The sequence below is a fragment of the Schistocerca gregaria genome, chromosome 6 (assembly GCF_023897955.1).
Source record: "Schistocerca gregaria isolate iqSchGreg1 chromosome 6, iqSchGreg1.2, whole genome shotgun sequence".
Lineage (NCBI taxonomy): Eukaryota > Metazoa > Arthropoda > Insecta > Orthoptera > Acrididae > Schistocerca > Schistocerca gregaria.
In genome coordinates this window covers 453,251,983-453,268,916 of record NC_064925.1, presented here as the reverse complement: position 1 = coordinate 453,268,916, position 16,934 = coordinate 453,251,983, and the positions used below count along the sequence as shown (strand labels likewise).

Genomic DNA, 16,934 nt, shown 5'->3' with positions numbered 1-16,934 from the left:
ACGGCTCATGTAGGGAGCAGTGTTTCTAATCCCACTTCTGATTACTTTCATAATCAACATTATTTTCAGCACTGGTCACATTATTTAATTTATATGACATTTGAGAGATAATATAATGAAAAAAATTAGTCTTTGCATGAAGTTTCAGTTTATGTTTTCCATGTCTCCATGACGAATATCTGCAGTGTGTGATGTGTAGAGCACATCCGATGAGTAATTCTACATTACTCTTGTGATCTGGCAAGTTGTGACTTACTGTATTACTGATTGGGAAAAATGTCATTTGGATCATTATTTATTGACGTTTGACTTGGGCTTCCCAAGCCTGTCCTCATCCTGGAAAATTTAATTACAAATAGTAAATAGTCAACTAACACATCAAATTCACAACAATTTCATGAAAAAGCACAGTTTTGTTTTCATTATGTTACCTCTGAAATGTCATATAAATTAAATAACGTGGCAAGTGATGAAAAAATACTGATTAAAAAAATTAACTAGTAAGGGGATCTGAACCACCACCTCCTCCATGACTCATTTGCAACATGCGAATGCTAACTGCTTGACCACAATGACTTCTTACAACTGGTTCCTTTCCACAGCAGTTTCATAACAGACACTTAAAACTTGTAATTTTACCCTCCCACATATCACTATTAAATTTCTCTTAGTCTCTTCATTATTTTCAAAAGCTTTGAGAGGCATAAGTGTATGAAAGAAAAACTCTTTACTTATCTTCATTTTCTCTTCTTGTTGGTTTCAAGTCTTGCATCTAGGGGTACATTCTTGCAGCTTAAATTTTGATTTAATGTTGTGGGCTCTTTATGACTAAATAACTGATGAAGATTTGTCTGTATATTTCTTGAATTTTATTCTTCGTTAATTATTAAATATCACACCATTTTTCCAATTTCCACTTAATATTACAAATTACATTGTTAGTGTTGAACATATTTTTTAAAAATATGTCTGTCTCCATCAGAGGCATGCCTATTACTACTAACATCCTGCGGTACACAACAGTATTCCAATGAGTTTACAAAGCAAAAGAGTTTACAAAGTTTCTTGACAAAAGAAGAATCCTTGCCAAAATACATCACTACTTTGTAAATGAGTCCAGAAATAAATTTTATAATTATTATTGGATTGTTCAATTAATAATATGAATTTTAAGTATACCAGAAATTTTGTTATTTCAAATATTTTTAAAAGAAGAGTAATTTTAACTGTAATTGCAGATTACTAACAAATTAATTTCTTTTTATACATTTCAGGCTGAAATATAATACGTTGAAACTTCCTGGCAGATTAAAACTGTGTGCCCGACCGAGACTCGGTTAGGCACACAGTTTTAATCTGCCAGGAAGTTTCATATCAGCGCACACTCCGCTGCAGAGTGAAAATCTCATTCTGGAGATATAATACGTTGTATACAAAATCAAATGAAATTCTTTCAGTGAAACAGCTGAGAATGTTTACCAAAGGAGAGTGTTGGTATGTTGATAGAGACAATAAAAAACACACAAACACACACACACACAAATTTCAAGCTTTTACAACCCAAGGTTGCTTCATCAGGAAAGAGAGAAGGATAGGTAAAGACGAAAGGATGTGGGTTTTAAGGGAGAGGGTAAGGAGTCATTTCAATCCCGGGAGCAGAAAGACTTACCTTAGGGGGAAAAAAAGGGTAAGTCTTTCTGCTCCCAGGATTGGAATGACTCCTTACCCTCTCCCTTAAAACCAACATCCTTTCATCTTTTCCTCTCATTCCCTCTTTTGTGATGAAGCAGGGGAGGGGGATGTCTCATTACAAACTTTTCTTCTGATTTTCTCGAAATTGTCAGAGTAGTGCACCTTACTACTTGCACATTATCTTGTCTTATTGGCCCACTAACAGTGTGAAGTAATCTGTGATCCCAACATTGTGGTCTCCCTTTTTTAGAAAACCCTGTTAAGTCAGCTGAGAGAACAGGCAGACCCATTAATATGAGAGTATCAGGTAGGATTTCGCGAAGGGCAATATTGTATACCCCAGATATGGAACCAAAAAGTGATTTTGCAAATAAGAAAATTTAGAAACAAAATGGTAACTTTGACTTTAAAAAGATTTTTGATTTGATTGATAAGCAAACATTATTCCATATTTTAGAGGAATTCAGAGTTAACAGGAAAACAAGGTCAGTTATCCAACAGACATGAATGGTTACAGCCTCCAAAGACAAATTCATGTGTTTAAAATCTTGTCATGTGAGATACTTATGAAGCATTTCAAATCGACAATGGTGTTCGCCAAGGAGTTGGACTGTCCTCCCCTCCATTCATCATAATTCTGCAAAATTCTGTGAAGACATGGGAAAAGGGAATCTAGCTCAGGATTTAAAAAGAACAGAGAATCAACTTGAAGTGTCTGGCTTTCACAGATGGTCTCACTATTCTTACAAACAATAGAGGAAACCCAAACTTGCCCTGGAGGTGCTTCACAAAAATTCACAGAAAACTAGCATACACAGCTCCAACGAGAAAACTCAGTACATGTAAAGGAAGCTTGCAAATGCACTGAAGTATCAAAACGTATGGGCTAGTGACATGCACATATACAGTTGGTGATAGTATAATGTACACAAGGTATAAAAGGGTACTGCATTGTTCGAGCTGTCATTTACACTTGGGTGATTCATATGAAAAGGTTTCCAACATGATTATGGCTGCATGATGGGAATTAACAGACTTTGAATGCAGAATGGTAGTTGGAGATAGTTGCATTAGAGTTTCTGTTTTGGAAATCATTGAGGAATTTAATATTCTGAGTTCCACAGTGTCAAGAGTATGCTGAGAATAACAAAAGGCATTACATCTCACCACAGACAACACAGTGGTCGATGATCTTCACTTACTGACCGAGAGCAGTGGTGTTTACATAGAGTTATCAGTGATAACAGGCAGGCAACACTGCATGATGTGAAATAACTACAGAAATCAATGTGGGATGTATGATGAACGTATCTGTTAAGACCAAATTGGCAAAATTGGGCGTTAATGGAGTCTGGCAGCAGACAACTGTCATGAGTGCCTATGCTAACAGCTTTACATTGCTTGCAGGACCTCTCCTGGGTTGGTGATCACATTGGTTGGATCGTAGATGACAGGAAAACCATGGCTTGGTCAGACGAGTCCTGATTTCAGTTGGTAAGACCAGATGATAGGGTTCGAGACCCCATGAAGCCATGGACTCCAGTTGTCAACAACACACTGTGCCAGCATGTGGTGCCTCCACAACAGAGTGGGCTGTGTTTACATGGAATGGAGTGGATCCTCTGTTATGTTCAGCTACTTGATGATCTTTTGCAACCATTCATGGACTTCATGTTCCCAAACAACAACGGATGTTTCATTGATGACAATTCATCATGTCACTAGCCAACAGTTTTTGTAAATGGTTTGAAGAACATTCTGGACAATTTGGGCGAATGACGTGGCCACCAAATGAATGCCATCAGACATTTATGGGACGTAACTGAGAGGTCAGTTCATGCACAAAATCCTGCGCCAGGAACACCTTTGCAGTTATGGACAGCTATGAGGCAGCATGGCTCAATATTTCTGCATGGGACTTCCAACAACTTGTTGAGTCCATGCCATCTCAAGAAGTTGCTGGCACTATGATGGCTGCAAGCTGGTCTGAAAAAATATTAGGAGGTACCCCATGGCTTTTGTCACCTAAGTGTCATCTCCCCCATTATAACCCGCTACAGGGAAGTATCACAAGTTACTCACTGAAAATACCTAGGAGAGATTAACCAACCATACCAGCCAATCAGGAAAGAATTCCAAATTACAAAAAGCAAATAGACCCGCATGGAGTCACTGCAATAAAAAAATCTCTCTCTGTCAATGTAAAACTAAGATGTTAAAACATAGCAATTTCAATGGAAGCACTCTACATTGCAGAAAGTACAGTCGTTTATAGTCAAACAAAAATAAGAGAGATTGAAAAGTAGGAAAGGAAAATTCTCAGGAAAATATAGTTAAGGGTTTGGCAAATGTGTACTTTCATTTGGACAGCACAGCCCAGAAGTGGTTTGAGAACAACAAAGAAAATCTCAATAGCTGTGATAAATTCGAAGCTGAGCTGAAGAAAATATTTGATGACAATTGGCAGCAAGTCCACTTAGTGGATGAACAATGAACAATGAGCCCAAATGTCATGGGGAGAAAAACTTAGTTCTACGCAGAGAATATTTCGATGCTATGCCATGTTGAGAATCCAAATATAACAGAACCCAAAAAATATGACACATGTGGACTGGCAAATGGTGACAATGTATTGTGGAAATGCAACAGAAAAAGAGTTTTGTGGAAATGCAACAGAAAAAGAGTTGAATGAAAGAAGTATGACCTACTCCCAAAATTGCTCCCAATGGCAGTTGGAGAAGACACCTATGACCTCGCCTTTCATGTATGCCAGGTAGTGAGAGACGAGAGACAGCATTTTATGGCGACCAGAACTGTCAGACTGTAAGAGACTGTGGCCAAGAATCCCAAGTCCATACATCAGGAGGTAATAGAGAGTGTGGAAGAAGAGTTGTTTGGATCTATACCACCAATGTCTGCCAGCAGTCAAATGCTTCAGGTAGAATGGACTCTGCCAGCTCAGATTTATGCTGCAGCTATCAAACAACAACCCTGCATTTGACCAGTGCAGGTACAACCAACTCCCCCCCCCCCCCCCCCAACCAAGTATAATGCCCCACAGAAGAACAGACATCTAGAGGTCAGAGGACAAGACACTGTTCTATTTACACCAGTCAGCTACATATGATTATGTATATTATGTTCGAGTATAATGTCTTTTCTGGAGACTAGAAATCTACTCTGTAGGAATCAGCATGGGTTTTCGAAAAAGACGGTCGTGTGAAACCCAGCTCGCGCTATTCGTCCACGAGACTCAGAGGGCCTTAGACACGGGTTCACAGGTAGATGCCGTGTTTCTTGACTTCCACAAGGCGTTTGACACAGTTCCCCACAGTCGTTTAATGAACAAAGTAAGAGCATACGGACTATCAGATCAATTGTCTGATTGGATTGAGGAGTTCCTAGATAACAGAACGCAGCATGTCATCCTCAATGGAGAGAAGTCTTCCGAAGTAAGAGTGACTTCAGGTGTGCCGCAGGGGAGTGTCATAGGACCGTTGCTATTCACAATATACATAAATGACCTGGTAGATGACATCGGAAGTTCACTGAGGCATTTTGCAGATGATGCTGTGGTGTATCGAGAGGTTGCAACAATGGAAAATTGTACTGAAATGCAGAAGGATCTGCAGCGAATTGACGCATGGTGCACAGAATGGCAATTGAATCTCAATGTAGACAAGTGTAATGTGATGTGAATACATAGAAAATAGGTACCTTATCATTTAGCTACAAAATAGCAGGTCAGCAACTGGAAGCAGTTAATTCCATAAATTATCTGGGAGTACGCATTAGGAGTGATTTAAAATGGAATGATCATATAAAGTTGATCTTCGGTAAAGCAGATGCCAGACTGAGATTCATTGGAAGAATCCTAAGGAAATGCAATCTGACAACAAAGGAAGTAGGTTTCAGTACGCTTGTTCGCCCACTTCTTGAATACTGCTCAACAGTGTGGGATCCGCACCAGATAGGGTTGGTAGAAGAGGTCGAGAAGATCTAACGTAGAGCAGCACACTTCGTTACAGGATCATTTAGTAATCGCGAAAGCATTACGGAAATGATAGATAAACTCCAGTGGAAGACTCTGCAGGAGAGACGCTCAGTAGCTCGGTACGGGCTTTTGTCAAAGTTTCGAGAACATACCTTCACCGAAGAGTCAAGCAGTATATTGCTCCCTCCTACGTATATCTCGCGAAGAGACCCTGAGGATAAAATCAGAGAGATTAGAGCCCACACAGAAGTATACCGACAATCCTTCTTTCCTCGTACAATATGAGACTGGAATAGATGGGAGAACCGATAGAGGTACTCAGGGTACCTTACGCCACACACCGTCAGGTGGCTTGCGGAGTATGGATGTAGATGTAGATATAGATTGTAGATGACCTGTGGGACAAAGAGTCATTCACTATAGACTGGATGAGATTGATCCCCGGCATGCCATAGCCATTCACTGTCATCTTACAGAGGTACCAGCCAACCAGCCACTAGCCTAGCTGCACTGAAATCAGGAAAACTAAGTGAGACGACCATTTATGGAGGTGAGACCACCAGAGATGACAATCCTCCATGGATGAGAGTCATTAAGATATCAGGAAATATTGACATCATCATCGACGGCCAACCTGTCTGAGCGCTAATCAACTCAGAACCTTCTTTTTCCATTACGCTGAATGCTTATTATTGTCAGTTAAAGAAAACTGTGTTCTATGATGTGAAAGTAGGTGTGCTGAATGTCACAAATGGGAAATACATTCAGCCAACAGGAACATGTATTACAAGAATAACTATTAGTGACAAAATGAACCCTTAGAATTTGACATTTAGCAGAATGTAGTCATAATGTTATTCTTGAATGGGACTTCTTGCAGGCATCACAAACAGCATGGACTGTAGAAGGTCAGAGCTCCAGATTGATGGAACTATTCCAGCAAGTACATATATCCAAGATTGTCCTGGGCAGTTGTTTGCCACTGAAGACATTATTATCCCACAATCATCAGCTAGATTATTTATGGTCATGAATCAAGATAATCATTTAAACTGTGAAATTTTTGTCAATTGCATAAAGCTGCTCAGGCTCACAAAAGAAATCTATGTGCCAGCAATGATCATAAGTATTCTAATACATATTCAAAGAGAACTTTAGATCACTAATTGTCATGAGTTGCAACAACATGCCGAAAGGTGTGTGCATAGGGGCAGCCAAATTAGCTGAGGAAGGGCAGCTTCATACCATCAATAAAGAATCCTGCTCCACCACCACTGCAGACAATGCAGGGGAGCAACCTACTATCAAACTACCAATAGGATCTGCCTAGACTGAGCAGCAGCACTGCTGGTGAGTGTTAGCCATTCTTTTACAGTAATCAGGTGCCTCCAGATCTGAAGTGGAGAAAAGACCAACCAAGTGGTCCACGGTAAAACACTGTATCAACACAATGGATTGTCCACCAAATAGCCGTTGCTCGTATAGTGTGTCATTGACTGAATTATGGATAATCTGGGCGGAGATGGAGGTGTTGCTGCAAGATGACATTATTGAATCTTCAGAGTGTCCTTGGTTCTACAGTGTGATCCTTGTGAAGGAGAAGACTGGCACATGGAGTTTCTTAGTTGATTGCCAACAATGACGACTAAACAAAATCATAAAAGATGTCTATCCATTGCCATGCATTGATGTCACCATAGTGTGCTTGGAAGAAGAAAACTATTTCTCAACCATGAATATTCAGTAAGCTTCTGAATGAAATATTCACTCTGCAGCAGAATGTGCACTGATATGAAACTTACTGGCAGATTAAAAATGTGTGCCGGACCAAGACTCAAACTCAGGACCTTTCCCAGGCAAATGCTCTACAGACTGCGCTACACAAGTACGATTCACAACCCATCTTCTCACTTTTACTTACACCAGTACATCATCTCCTACCTTCCAAACTTCGCTGATGCTCTCCTGTGAAACTTACAGAACTAGCACTCATGGAAAAAGGATATTGGGGAGACATGACTTAATCACAGCTTGAGGTTTGTTTCCAGGGTGAAATTTTCATTTTTCAGCAGAGTGTGCACAAATATGAAACTTCCTGGCAGATTAAAACTATGTGCCAGACTGAGACTCAAACTCAGGTCCTTTGCCTTTCGTGAGCAATTGCTCTACCGACTGCTGTAAGGATGAGTTGTGAGTTGTGCTTGGGTAGCTGAGTTTGTAAGCACATGCCTGCAAAATGCAAAGGTCCTGAGTCGAGTCGCAGTCTGGCACACAGTTTTACTCTGCCAGGAAATTTCATTCTGGAAACACCCCCTGGCTGTGGCTAAGCCATGTCTCCACAATATCTTTTTTTTCCAGGAGTGCTATTTCTGAAAGTTTTGCATTAGAGCTTCTCTGAAGTTTGGAAGGTAGGAGATAAGGTACTGGCAGAAGTAAAGCTGTGAGGACGACTCGTGAGTCATGCTTGTTGAATCTCAGTCAGTAGAGCACTTGCCCATGAAAGGCGAAGGTCCCAAGTTCGAGTCTTGGTCTGGCACACAGTTTTAATCTTCCAGGAAGTTTCGTGGTGGGCTACTGGCAAATTGAGGTTGATGAGGCTGACAGGGAGAAGACTACCTTCATAATACCTGATGGCCTGTATGACTTCAAAGTTGTGCTGCTGTCACTGTCTAATGCTCCAGCCACATTTGAGCATAAGATGGACAACTTGCTTTGACACCTTAAATGGATGATGTGGGTGACACTGGCATTGTTTTGAAGACATTTGAAGAACATCTTAACTGCCTGAATCTGAGGAAGTGGCTCTTCATTGCCCAAGAAATAAATATCTTGGGGCACCTAGTGAGTGGCAGTGGAGTACGTCCTGATTCAAAGAAAATAAGAGCAATCACAGATTTTCCATTTTTTGGAACAGTCATGATGTGGGAAATTTTCTCAGAATGCAGTTGTATTACTGACAATTTATAAAGAACTTCCATATACTGACTGACACATCCCTTGCAAGAACAACTACAGGAGAAGTCAAATTTTCTTGGAACAAGGTGCAAGAAACATCTCTCCTAGCCCTTAAAGAGGTACTAACATCTCCAGTCCTACCACTGCATGTTGAGAGTGATGAGATAGAACTTAAGACCAACATTAGCAGTCATGGTATAGGTGCAGTTTTAGTACAAATTCAGGAAGATTGTGAAAAGGTGATATCTTATACTTACAGTCTGTGATGAACTACTCCGCAATTGAGAAAGAGCATCTTGCAGTTGTTCACCATTGCTTTGAACCCCCCTTCTTTTTATGTTTGACTGGCTGGAAGAATCTGTGGAGTCGACTGGTAAAATGGACACTGAGGCTCCAGGAGTATGACATCGCAGTGCTATAGAAAAGCACACACAAGTACTAAAATGCTGACTGTCTTGCAAGGAATCATTTGACAGAACACAGCAGCATCAGTCATTATTGCACTAAACAACCTTGCTGCCAGATAGAGGGAAGATCCAGCACTGCTGGAAACATAGAAGCCTTGAAGAAGGAAGAACTGACCAAGGGAGAATTACAGTTAATAAAAAGAACATGGCGTGATCCAAAGCGGCAGAAATGTTAGCTCAACAGGACAGCTCATTTATGACCAGCTGTTCTGAAGTACTTCCACTATGCTGCTACATCTGATCACCTGAAAGTTTTGAATACTGTAGTCAGAATCAGCACAGGTATCACTGGCCAGGTCTGTACTGATGCACTAGGCACTATTTGGGCCATTGTAGGCAATGCCAGCAACGGAAGCAAGTACTGCAGTTATTTCTGGGCCATTTGGTACCAATTCTGCATGCAGCAGCACCATTTCACAAAATTGGAATTAAGCTCTTAGTTAATGGATAAGAGTCTGCACTGACTACCTTACCTGCTACACTGAGACCAAAGTTGTGTTGGTTGCTGAAGCTTCAGAAATTGCAAAGTTCCTCAGAGAATACATTATTTTGAAGCACGGAGCACTCCGTGTGATGATCCATTCGAGACTAATATCAGAGGTAATTTCATATGTGATATCACCCACATGATGACAACTGCCTACCACGTATAGACAAATGGCCTCATAAAACACTTTAATAAGGCATCAGGTGCATCCTTGGTTTACACTAATGTTGATCAGAGAAATTGGGATACAGTAGTACTCATCTTGACATTCCCATACAGCACAGCAAAGCTAGGCACTACAGGCTTCACACTGTTCTTTCTGCTCCATGGTCACTGTTCTGAAACATTTGTGGATACACTGATTCCATTTCAGCCAGCTGATACTTAGGATGACTATGTGAAAGCACCTCATCACCAGGACTGAAGAAGTAAGGCAAGTGGCTTACATACAGACCCTGGACACACAGGAGAAAGACTGAGAGCACCTGAAACACCAAGGAATGGCCAATGAGATACAACCCAGAAGACTTGGAAACTTTGTGGGGATTTTTATGTCTCTGCAGGAAGTGGGACTATAGGGAAAGTTACTAGAGAGCTGCTTTCGGCCATATTGTATCCTTCATTGCTTTCAGAACATCACAGTCAAAGTTGAGGATTATGAGGCTTTGTCAAGAGGACGAAAGTGCAGAGATGTCTTCCATGTCCTCTGTATGAAGCCCTGTCTTGAGATGCGGATAAATGATGGGGCCGTCTCTCATTCAAGGAAACTGTGGACCCCTCTCAGTGGTCACAAAACTTCATTGAGGGAGACTGCCTCCTATGCTCTTTTTAGTGAAGAGGATGAGATAGTTTTACCAGTGTGCAAGGATCTGCCAGTGCTGCCATACAGAGGACCATTGACAAGATCTAGATCCAGGGTGCTATAGTCAGCTTCAATGAGAACTGAAAAAGCAGGTTACTGTTTCTCCAGGAGAGAGCAATGCTGAGAGCTGTGATGGAAGCATGTGGTATAGTGGTTAGCATAGTGCAGGTCACCAGTGCAAACCTGACCATTAGCAATTAGTAGTATTTATCATTTATGGAAGGTTCTTGAAATTTCTTATATCCATAATGTTTGTATATTCTGGAATATTCAGTGTTTGTATAAATACAGCATTTCCATCCAGGCCTTTATTTCTGTCCTGGCTGTATGTTAGTGTTCTTAATAAACTTGTTTTCAGTTCTAAGTTTTATGCTTCATTGGCATCCCTGCTTGAGTGTGGTTACACTGTGAGCTGGAAAACTGGTGGTAGCTAAAAGAGGTTGAGATAGCTGTTTACCATTATAGTAGCATATAAAAAGACTCCAGCAAGCTGACTGCTGCAGGAGTTTCTTATTTTTGGACAATCATGCAAAATGTGCTCGATTTTTTTTGTTCCAATGTTTTGCAGTCTGTTGGTCGTCATCAGTTGTTTCTCTCTTATGTAGTGTTGTTTTGGTCATGGCAAGGCCATTTCTGACACGGTTGACGTAGCTCCATATTTTCTTTGGTTGGTTCACTTCCAAGAATGGATAGACAGATCTGTTTCATGTATGTTCTTGTGCGCGTGACAGTATGTCCATTGCTTTCTCCATTCTCGTCTTAAATCATAGGTTTCTAGCCATTGCTTATCCAGATTAATCCTGTAGATTTTAGTCAGCTGCATAGTAAATTGTTCAACTTTTTTATGAACTGATGTCTCTGGATCTTTTGAGTTTCATTCATCCATGCATTATTGCTCGTTGTCATCAGGAATTAGTGGGGCAATATTGCTGAGAACTGACAGCAATAGTATTGGTGTTGGTTTAAGAGCTCTTGTCATGATCCTCATTGCAATGTGTAGATGAGTATCTATAGTATTGACATAGTTACTTGTACTACAGACAGGAGAACAGCATTCATCGACAGCATAAACAAGAACTTGTGCTGTAGTTCTAAAGCTGTTTGCATTAGATCCCCAGCTGACACCATGTAGTTTCCTTAGTATATTATTTCTTTATTGTGGCTTTTGTCCTGTTAGTTTGAGTTGTTTCCTGGTTGTCAAGGCTCTATTGAGAGTCGTACTTAAATATTTGGGACATCAACTATGCAATAATTTTCTGTTACGGAAGATTACATTCATATATTGATAAGTACTTATTTTCATGCCTTCATGATGTTTGTTGATTTCATGTACATTTTTTTCCATTACAGGTATCTCAACATCTTGACTTCAATCTGGACACAACTGAAATGCAGGATTTAAGTGAAACAGCCACAGTGTTGGAGATGACTCTCATTGACAATCTGGATGTCCTTATTACCAAGGATGTAACTGTTCCAGTTGTTGCATCAGGCTGTGTAAATGCTATACCATACTGGTTCAGAATACAGTTTCTCCCAGGTGGACCAGAATTTTCAACACTACATATAGGTTCTTTTGTGAAGCAAGCTGCTGTTTTGGTAGAACCGGATTTGTGTGTAGTAAAGAACCAGAAGATCCATTTGACAGTGAAACAGTTTCAGAGCATATTACATATAGAGCTTGAAGAACAGTGATATGAAAATAAATATCTTTAATTTTTTGTAAATTATTATCTATGGTAAAAACATTAATCAGTAAACATGCCTCATAAAGCTCTTATGCAATTGGAGATATTAAGTATCAGTAAACCAAAGGCAGAGAGGAAACCATCCTAACCGAATACTTCTATACTTGTGCCAACTCGAAAACTCAAAATATGTTCAGTAGAAGCAGGAGGCAAACAGATAAATAAATTGAACAAGACAGTTAGAAATTAGTAAGTATTACCATGTAAGGTAGTCCTGAATAAATTTATCATACTTATACAATTCCAGTTGCTGCCACGTGTTCCGTGTGGGATACAATAATAATAATTAGTACCACAAAAGGAATGCTAGGTTCAATGATCTGTTAATATTCTGAAGTGCAACAATAATACTTCCATCAATTTACAATCATAGCAAAATATTTTCATAATATCAACATTTAAATATATGCACTAAACATATGACGGTGTACAATAAAGAATTTTACTGTCTCAAATAACAGTAAAATATGACAACAAAAAAATCCATTTTTGACAAAATAGTTTTATTGGGTGGATAAAAAATCTACTCACCAAGCACCAGCAGAACACACACATAACAGAAGGCTGTGATTAGGCAAGCTTGCAGAGCCAGTGGCTCCTTTTTCAGGCAGAAGGGTTGAAGAGGAAGGAAGAGGGATGAAGGAAAAGGACTGGAGAGGTCTAGGAAAAGGGGTAGATTTTTGGGAAAGTCACCCAGAACCACAGGTCAGGAGAGACTTACTACACGGGAATTGTTTAAATTATAGTAAAAGTATCACCTCTATTGGCATGCAATAAAGAATGTTATTGCACCTAGGCACAGCAAAAATAATACAGTTATTGATAATTGATAACAAAACACAAAATTCACCGGGAGGGGAAAAAAAAAAAAAAAAAAAAAACACCTCGTCCTTCCAATTATACCTACAGGAAGTTCCACAGTTGCTGTTAGTTTCTAGAGGCTACAGATGACACTTACTATTTATTTATCTCTTTATCCATCCATAGACAATAAATATTATATGAGCATTGTGCAAATGCCCATATAAATTTTATGTGAAACCATTACAAAAAATGGAACATACAAATCTATATAATATATCATATAATGTATGACACAATACACACACGAAATAATATAAAGTGATATAATACATAGCAATACAAATTTATCTACATATATACTGCTGTTATTAAAAATCATAGTCAGTTTTTTTATAGGTATTTACTTTTGTCTTCTGCAGCCAGCAAATCCTTTTATGCACAATAATGATTCAGTAAGATTTTACATTTGACAAGAGCTGCCTGTTAGATATGTACAGGGTGTTTCAAAAATGACGGGTATATTTGAAACGGCAGTACAAACTAAACGAGCAGCGATAGAAATACACCGTTTGCTGCAATATGCTTGGGACAACAGTACATTTTCAGGCAGACAAACTTTCGAAATTACAGTAGTTACAATTGTCAACAACAGATGGCGCTGCGGTCTGGGAAACTCTATAGTACGATATTTTCCACATATCCACCATGCGTAGCAATAATATGGCGTAGTCTCTGAGTGAAATTACCCGAAACCTTTGACGTGTCTGGCGTAATGGCTCTACATGCAGATGAGATGTACTGCTTCAGCTGTTCAATTGTTTCTGGATTCTGGCGGTACACCTGGTCTTTCAAGTGTCCCCACAGAAAGAAGTCACAGGGGTTCATGTCTGGCGAATAGGGAGGCCAATCCACGCCGCCTCCTGTATGTTTCGGATAGCCCAAAGCAATCACACGATCACCAAAATATTCATTCAGGAAATTAAAGACGTCGGTCGTGCGATGTGGCCAGGCACCATCTTGCATAAACCACGAGGTGTTCGCAGTGTCGTCTAAGGCAGTTTGTACCGCCACAAATTCATGAAGAATGTCCAGATAGCGTGATGCAGTAATCGTTTCGTATCTGAAAAATGGGCCAATGATTCCTTTGGAAGAAATGGCGGCCCAGACCAGTACTTTTTGAGGATGCAGGGACGATGGGACTGCAACATGGGGCTTTTCAGTTCTCTTTATTGACGAAGCCGTCCAGGTAAAAATAAGCTTCGTCAGTAAACCAAATGCTGCCCACATGCATATCGCCATCATCAATCCTGTGCACTATATTGTTAGCGAATGTCTCTCGTGCAGCAATGGTAGTGGCGCTGAGGGGTTGCCGTGTTTGAATTTTGTATGGATAGAGGTGTAAACTCTGGCACATGAGACTATACGTGGACGTTGGCGTCATTTGGACCGCAGCTGCAACACGGCGAACGGAAACCCGAGGCCGCTGTTGGATCACCTCCTGCACTAGCTGCGCGTTGCCCTCTGTGGTTGCCGTACGCAGTCGCCCTACCTTTCCAGCATGTTCATCCGTCACGTTCCCAGTCCGTTGAAATTTTTCAAACAGATCCTTTATTGTATCGCTTTTCGGTCCTTTGGTTACATTAAACCTCCATTGAAAACTTCGTCTTGTTGCAACAACACTGTGTTCTAGCCGGTGGAATTCCAACACCAGAAGAATCCTCTGTTCTAAGGAATAAACCATGTTGTCCACAGCACACTTGCACGTTGTGAACAGCACACGCTTACAGCAGAAAGACGATGTACAGAATGGCGCACCCACAGACTGCATTGTCTTCTATATCTTTCACATCACTTGCAGCGCCATCTGTTGTTGAAAATTGTAACTACTGTAATTTCGAAAGTTTGTCCGCCTGAAAATGTACTGTTGTTCCAAGCATATTGCAACAAACGGTGTATTTCTATCGCTGCTAGTTTAGTTTTTATTGCCGTTTCAAATATACCGGTCATTTTTGAAACACCCTGTAGATATAATGAAAATGTGAAGGGGCAAAAGTCAGTATTTTTGGTTTTGGCTTAATACAAACAGTACCCAAAAAAATGTTACTGGTCGACATAATCACACAGTGACTAAAAACATTGTTAAAGTAGAATTTTTTTAAAAATTCTGCTTGAAATTTATATTCATCATGCAGATTTCTGATTTAGACTGTCAGTCTGTTGTAAAGCTTAACGTGGATATGCTCATAAGCCTTTGTGGTTTAGTTCTTTTTGTATGCTGTTTATGAAATGCTGTTGTGGTATTTCGGGCAGTGTAACTACAAAAGTCAGCATTTGTCTGAAACAATCCAAGGTGATACCAGATATATAAAACACATTTGTATTTGTATAGTAAAGATATTGTTAGCTTTTTAAACTTTCTCAATATTGATTTCCAGCATGCCTGTGGAGGATTGTGTGTTGTTATTTGGATAGTCCTTTTCTGCAACAAAGAAATTTATAAATTTATTTTAGGTAGCATGTGGTGAAATTATGTATGTTGCAAGAGACTGAAAATAGTCAAAATATGCTATCCTGACAGCACCTTCTGAGATTCAAACATTTGCTATAATTCTAATAGCAAAACTGTCTGAATTGGGTAACTGTGTGAATTTTATTACTTGGTGATTAAAATTGAGATCTGTCTATGGCTTTTTCACCCTGCATCAGATTTAGATTTGCATTATGACTTATTTTTCCAAACTGAAAGGAATTTGTTTAATTTATTTTTAGTACCAATTTGCATAAAGTCAAGAATGGACAGAGATGAGAACTTTATCTGTATTTGTGAATAGCATGAAATTGGCAGCGCTATCTGGGGTACATACATAATTTATGTAGAGGGGAAATAATATGCCACTTAGGATACTGCCTTGTGGTACCCCTATTTACACTTTTTTGCATCTGAAACTAAATGGATTGGGCAATTGGAGTAAAGTGGCATCAAATGCACAAGTTGTGTTCAGCTTCATAGGTATGATTCAAACCACCTTTTGGCAGACCCTTTAATACAAAATGCTTCCTGTTTTTCTAAAACAACACCATGATTAACAGTGTTAGATGCTTTGGAGATATGTAAATTAACTCCTACTACATTATTGAATCATGAAAGAAGGTTGTATACATGGAGATACTAGAAGGTTTCAGATAGATTATATAATGGTAAGACAGATATTTAGGAACCAGGTTTTAAATTGTAAGACATTTCCAGGGGCAGATGTGGACTCTGACCACAATCTATTGGTTATGAACTGTAGATTAAAACTGAAGAAACTGCAAAAACGTGGGAATTTAAGGAGATGGGACCTGGATAAACTGACCAAACCAGAAACTGTACAGAGTTTCAGGGAGAGCATAAGGGAACAATTGACAGGGGGGAAAGAAATACAGTAGAAGAGCAATGGGTAGCTTTGAGGAATGAAGTAGTGAAGGCGGCAGTAGGTAAAAAGACGAGGACTAGTAGAAATCCTTGGGTAACAGAAGAAATATTGAATTTAATTGATGAAAGGAGAAAATACAAAATGCAGTAAATGAAGCAGGCGAAAAGGAATATCTCAAAAATGATATCAACAGGAAGTGCAAAATGGCTAAGCAGGGATGGCTAGAGGACAAATCTAAGGATGTAGAGGCTTATCTCACTAGGGGTAAGATAGATAGATACTGCCCACAGGAAAATTAAAAGAGACCTTTGGAGAAAAGAGAACCACTTATATGAACATCAAGAGCTCAGATGGAAACCCAGTTCTAAGCAAAGAAGGGAAAGCAGAAAGGTGGAAGGAGTATATAGAGGGTCTATACAAGGGTGATGTATGGACAATATTATGGAAATCGAAGAGGATGTAGATGAAGATGAAATGGGAGATATGATACTGCGTGAAGAGTTTGACAG

The 16,934-nt window shown here is 39.6% G+C and overlaps 1 protein-coding gene across 5 annotated transcripts in view; it reads left to right on the top strand.

Annotated features, from left to right (window-relative positions):
• The window catches only part of LOC126278351 (protein arginine N-methyltransferase 9-like), a 111,916-nt gene extending 99,729 nt beyond the window's left edge, over positions 1-12,187 (top strand). For all 5 annotated transcript variants that reach the window (XM_049978405.1, XM_049978404.1, XM_049978400.1 and 2 more), the window contains one exon: positions 11,808-12,187. In XM_049978405.1, coding sequence (XP_049834362.1) covers positions 11,808-11,859 — 52 coding nt within the window. In that variant the 3' untranslated portion in view covers positions 11,860-12,187. The remainder of the gene's footprint in view (positions 1-11,807) is intronic.
• Positions 12,188-16,934: the final 4,747 nt, after the last annotated feature.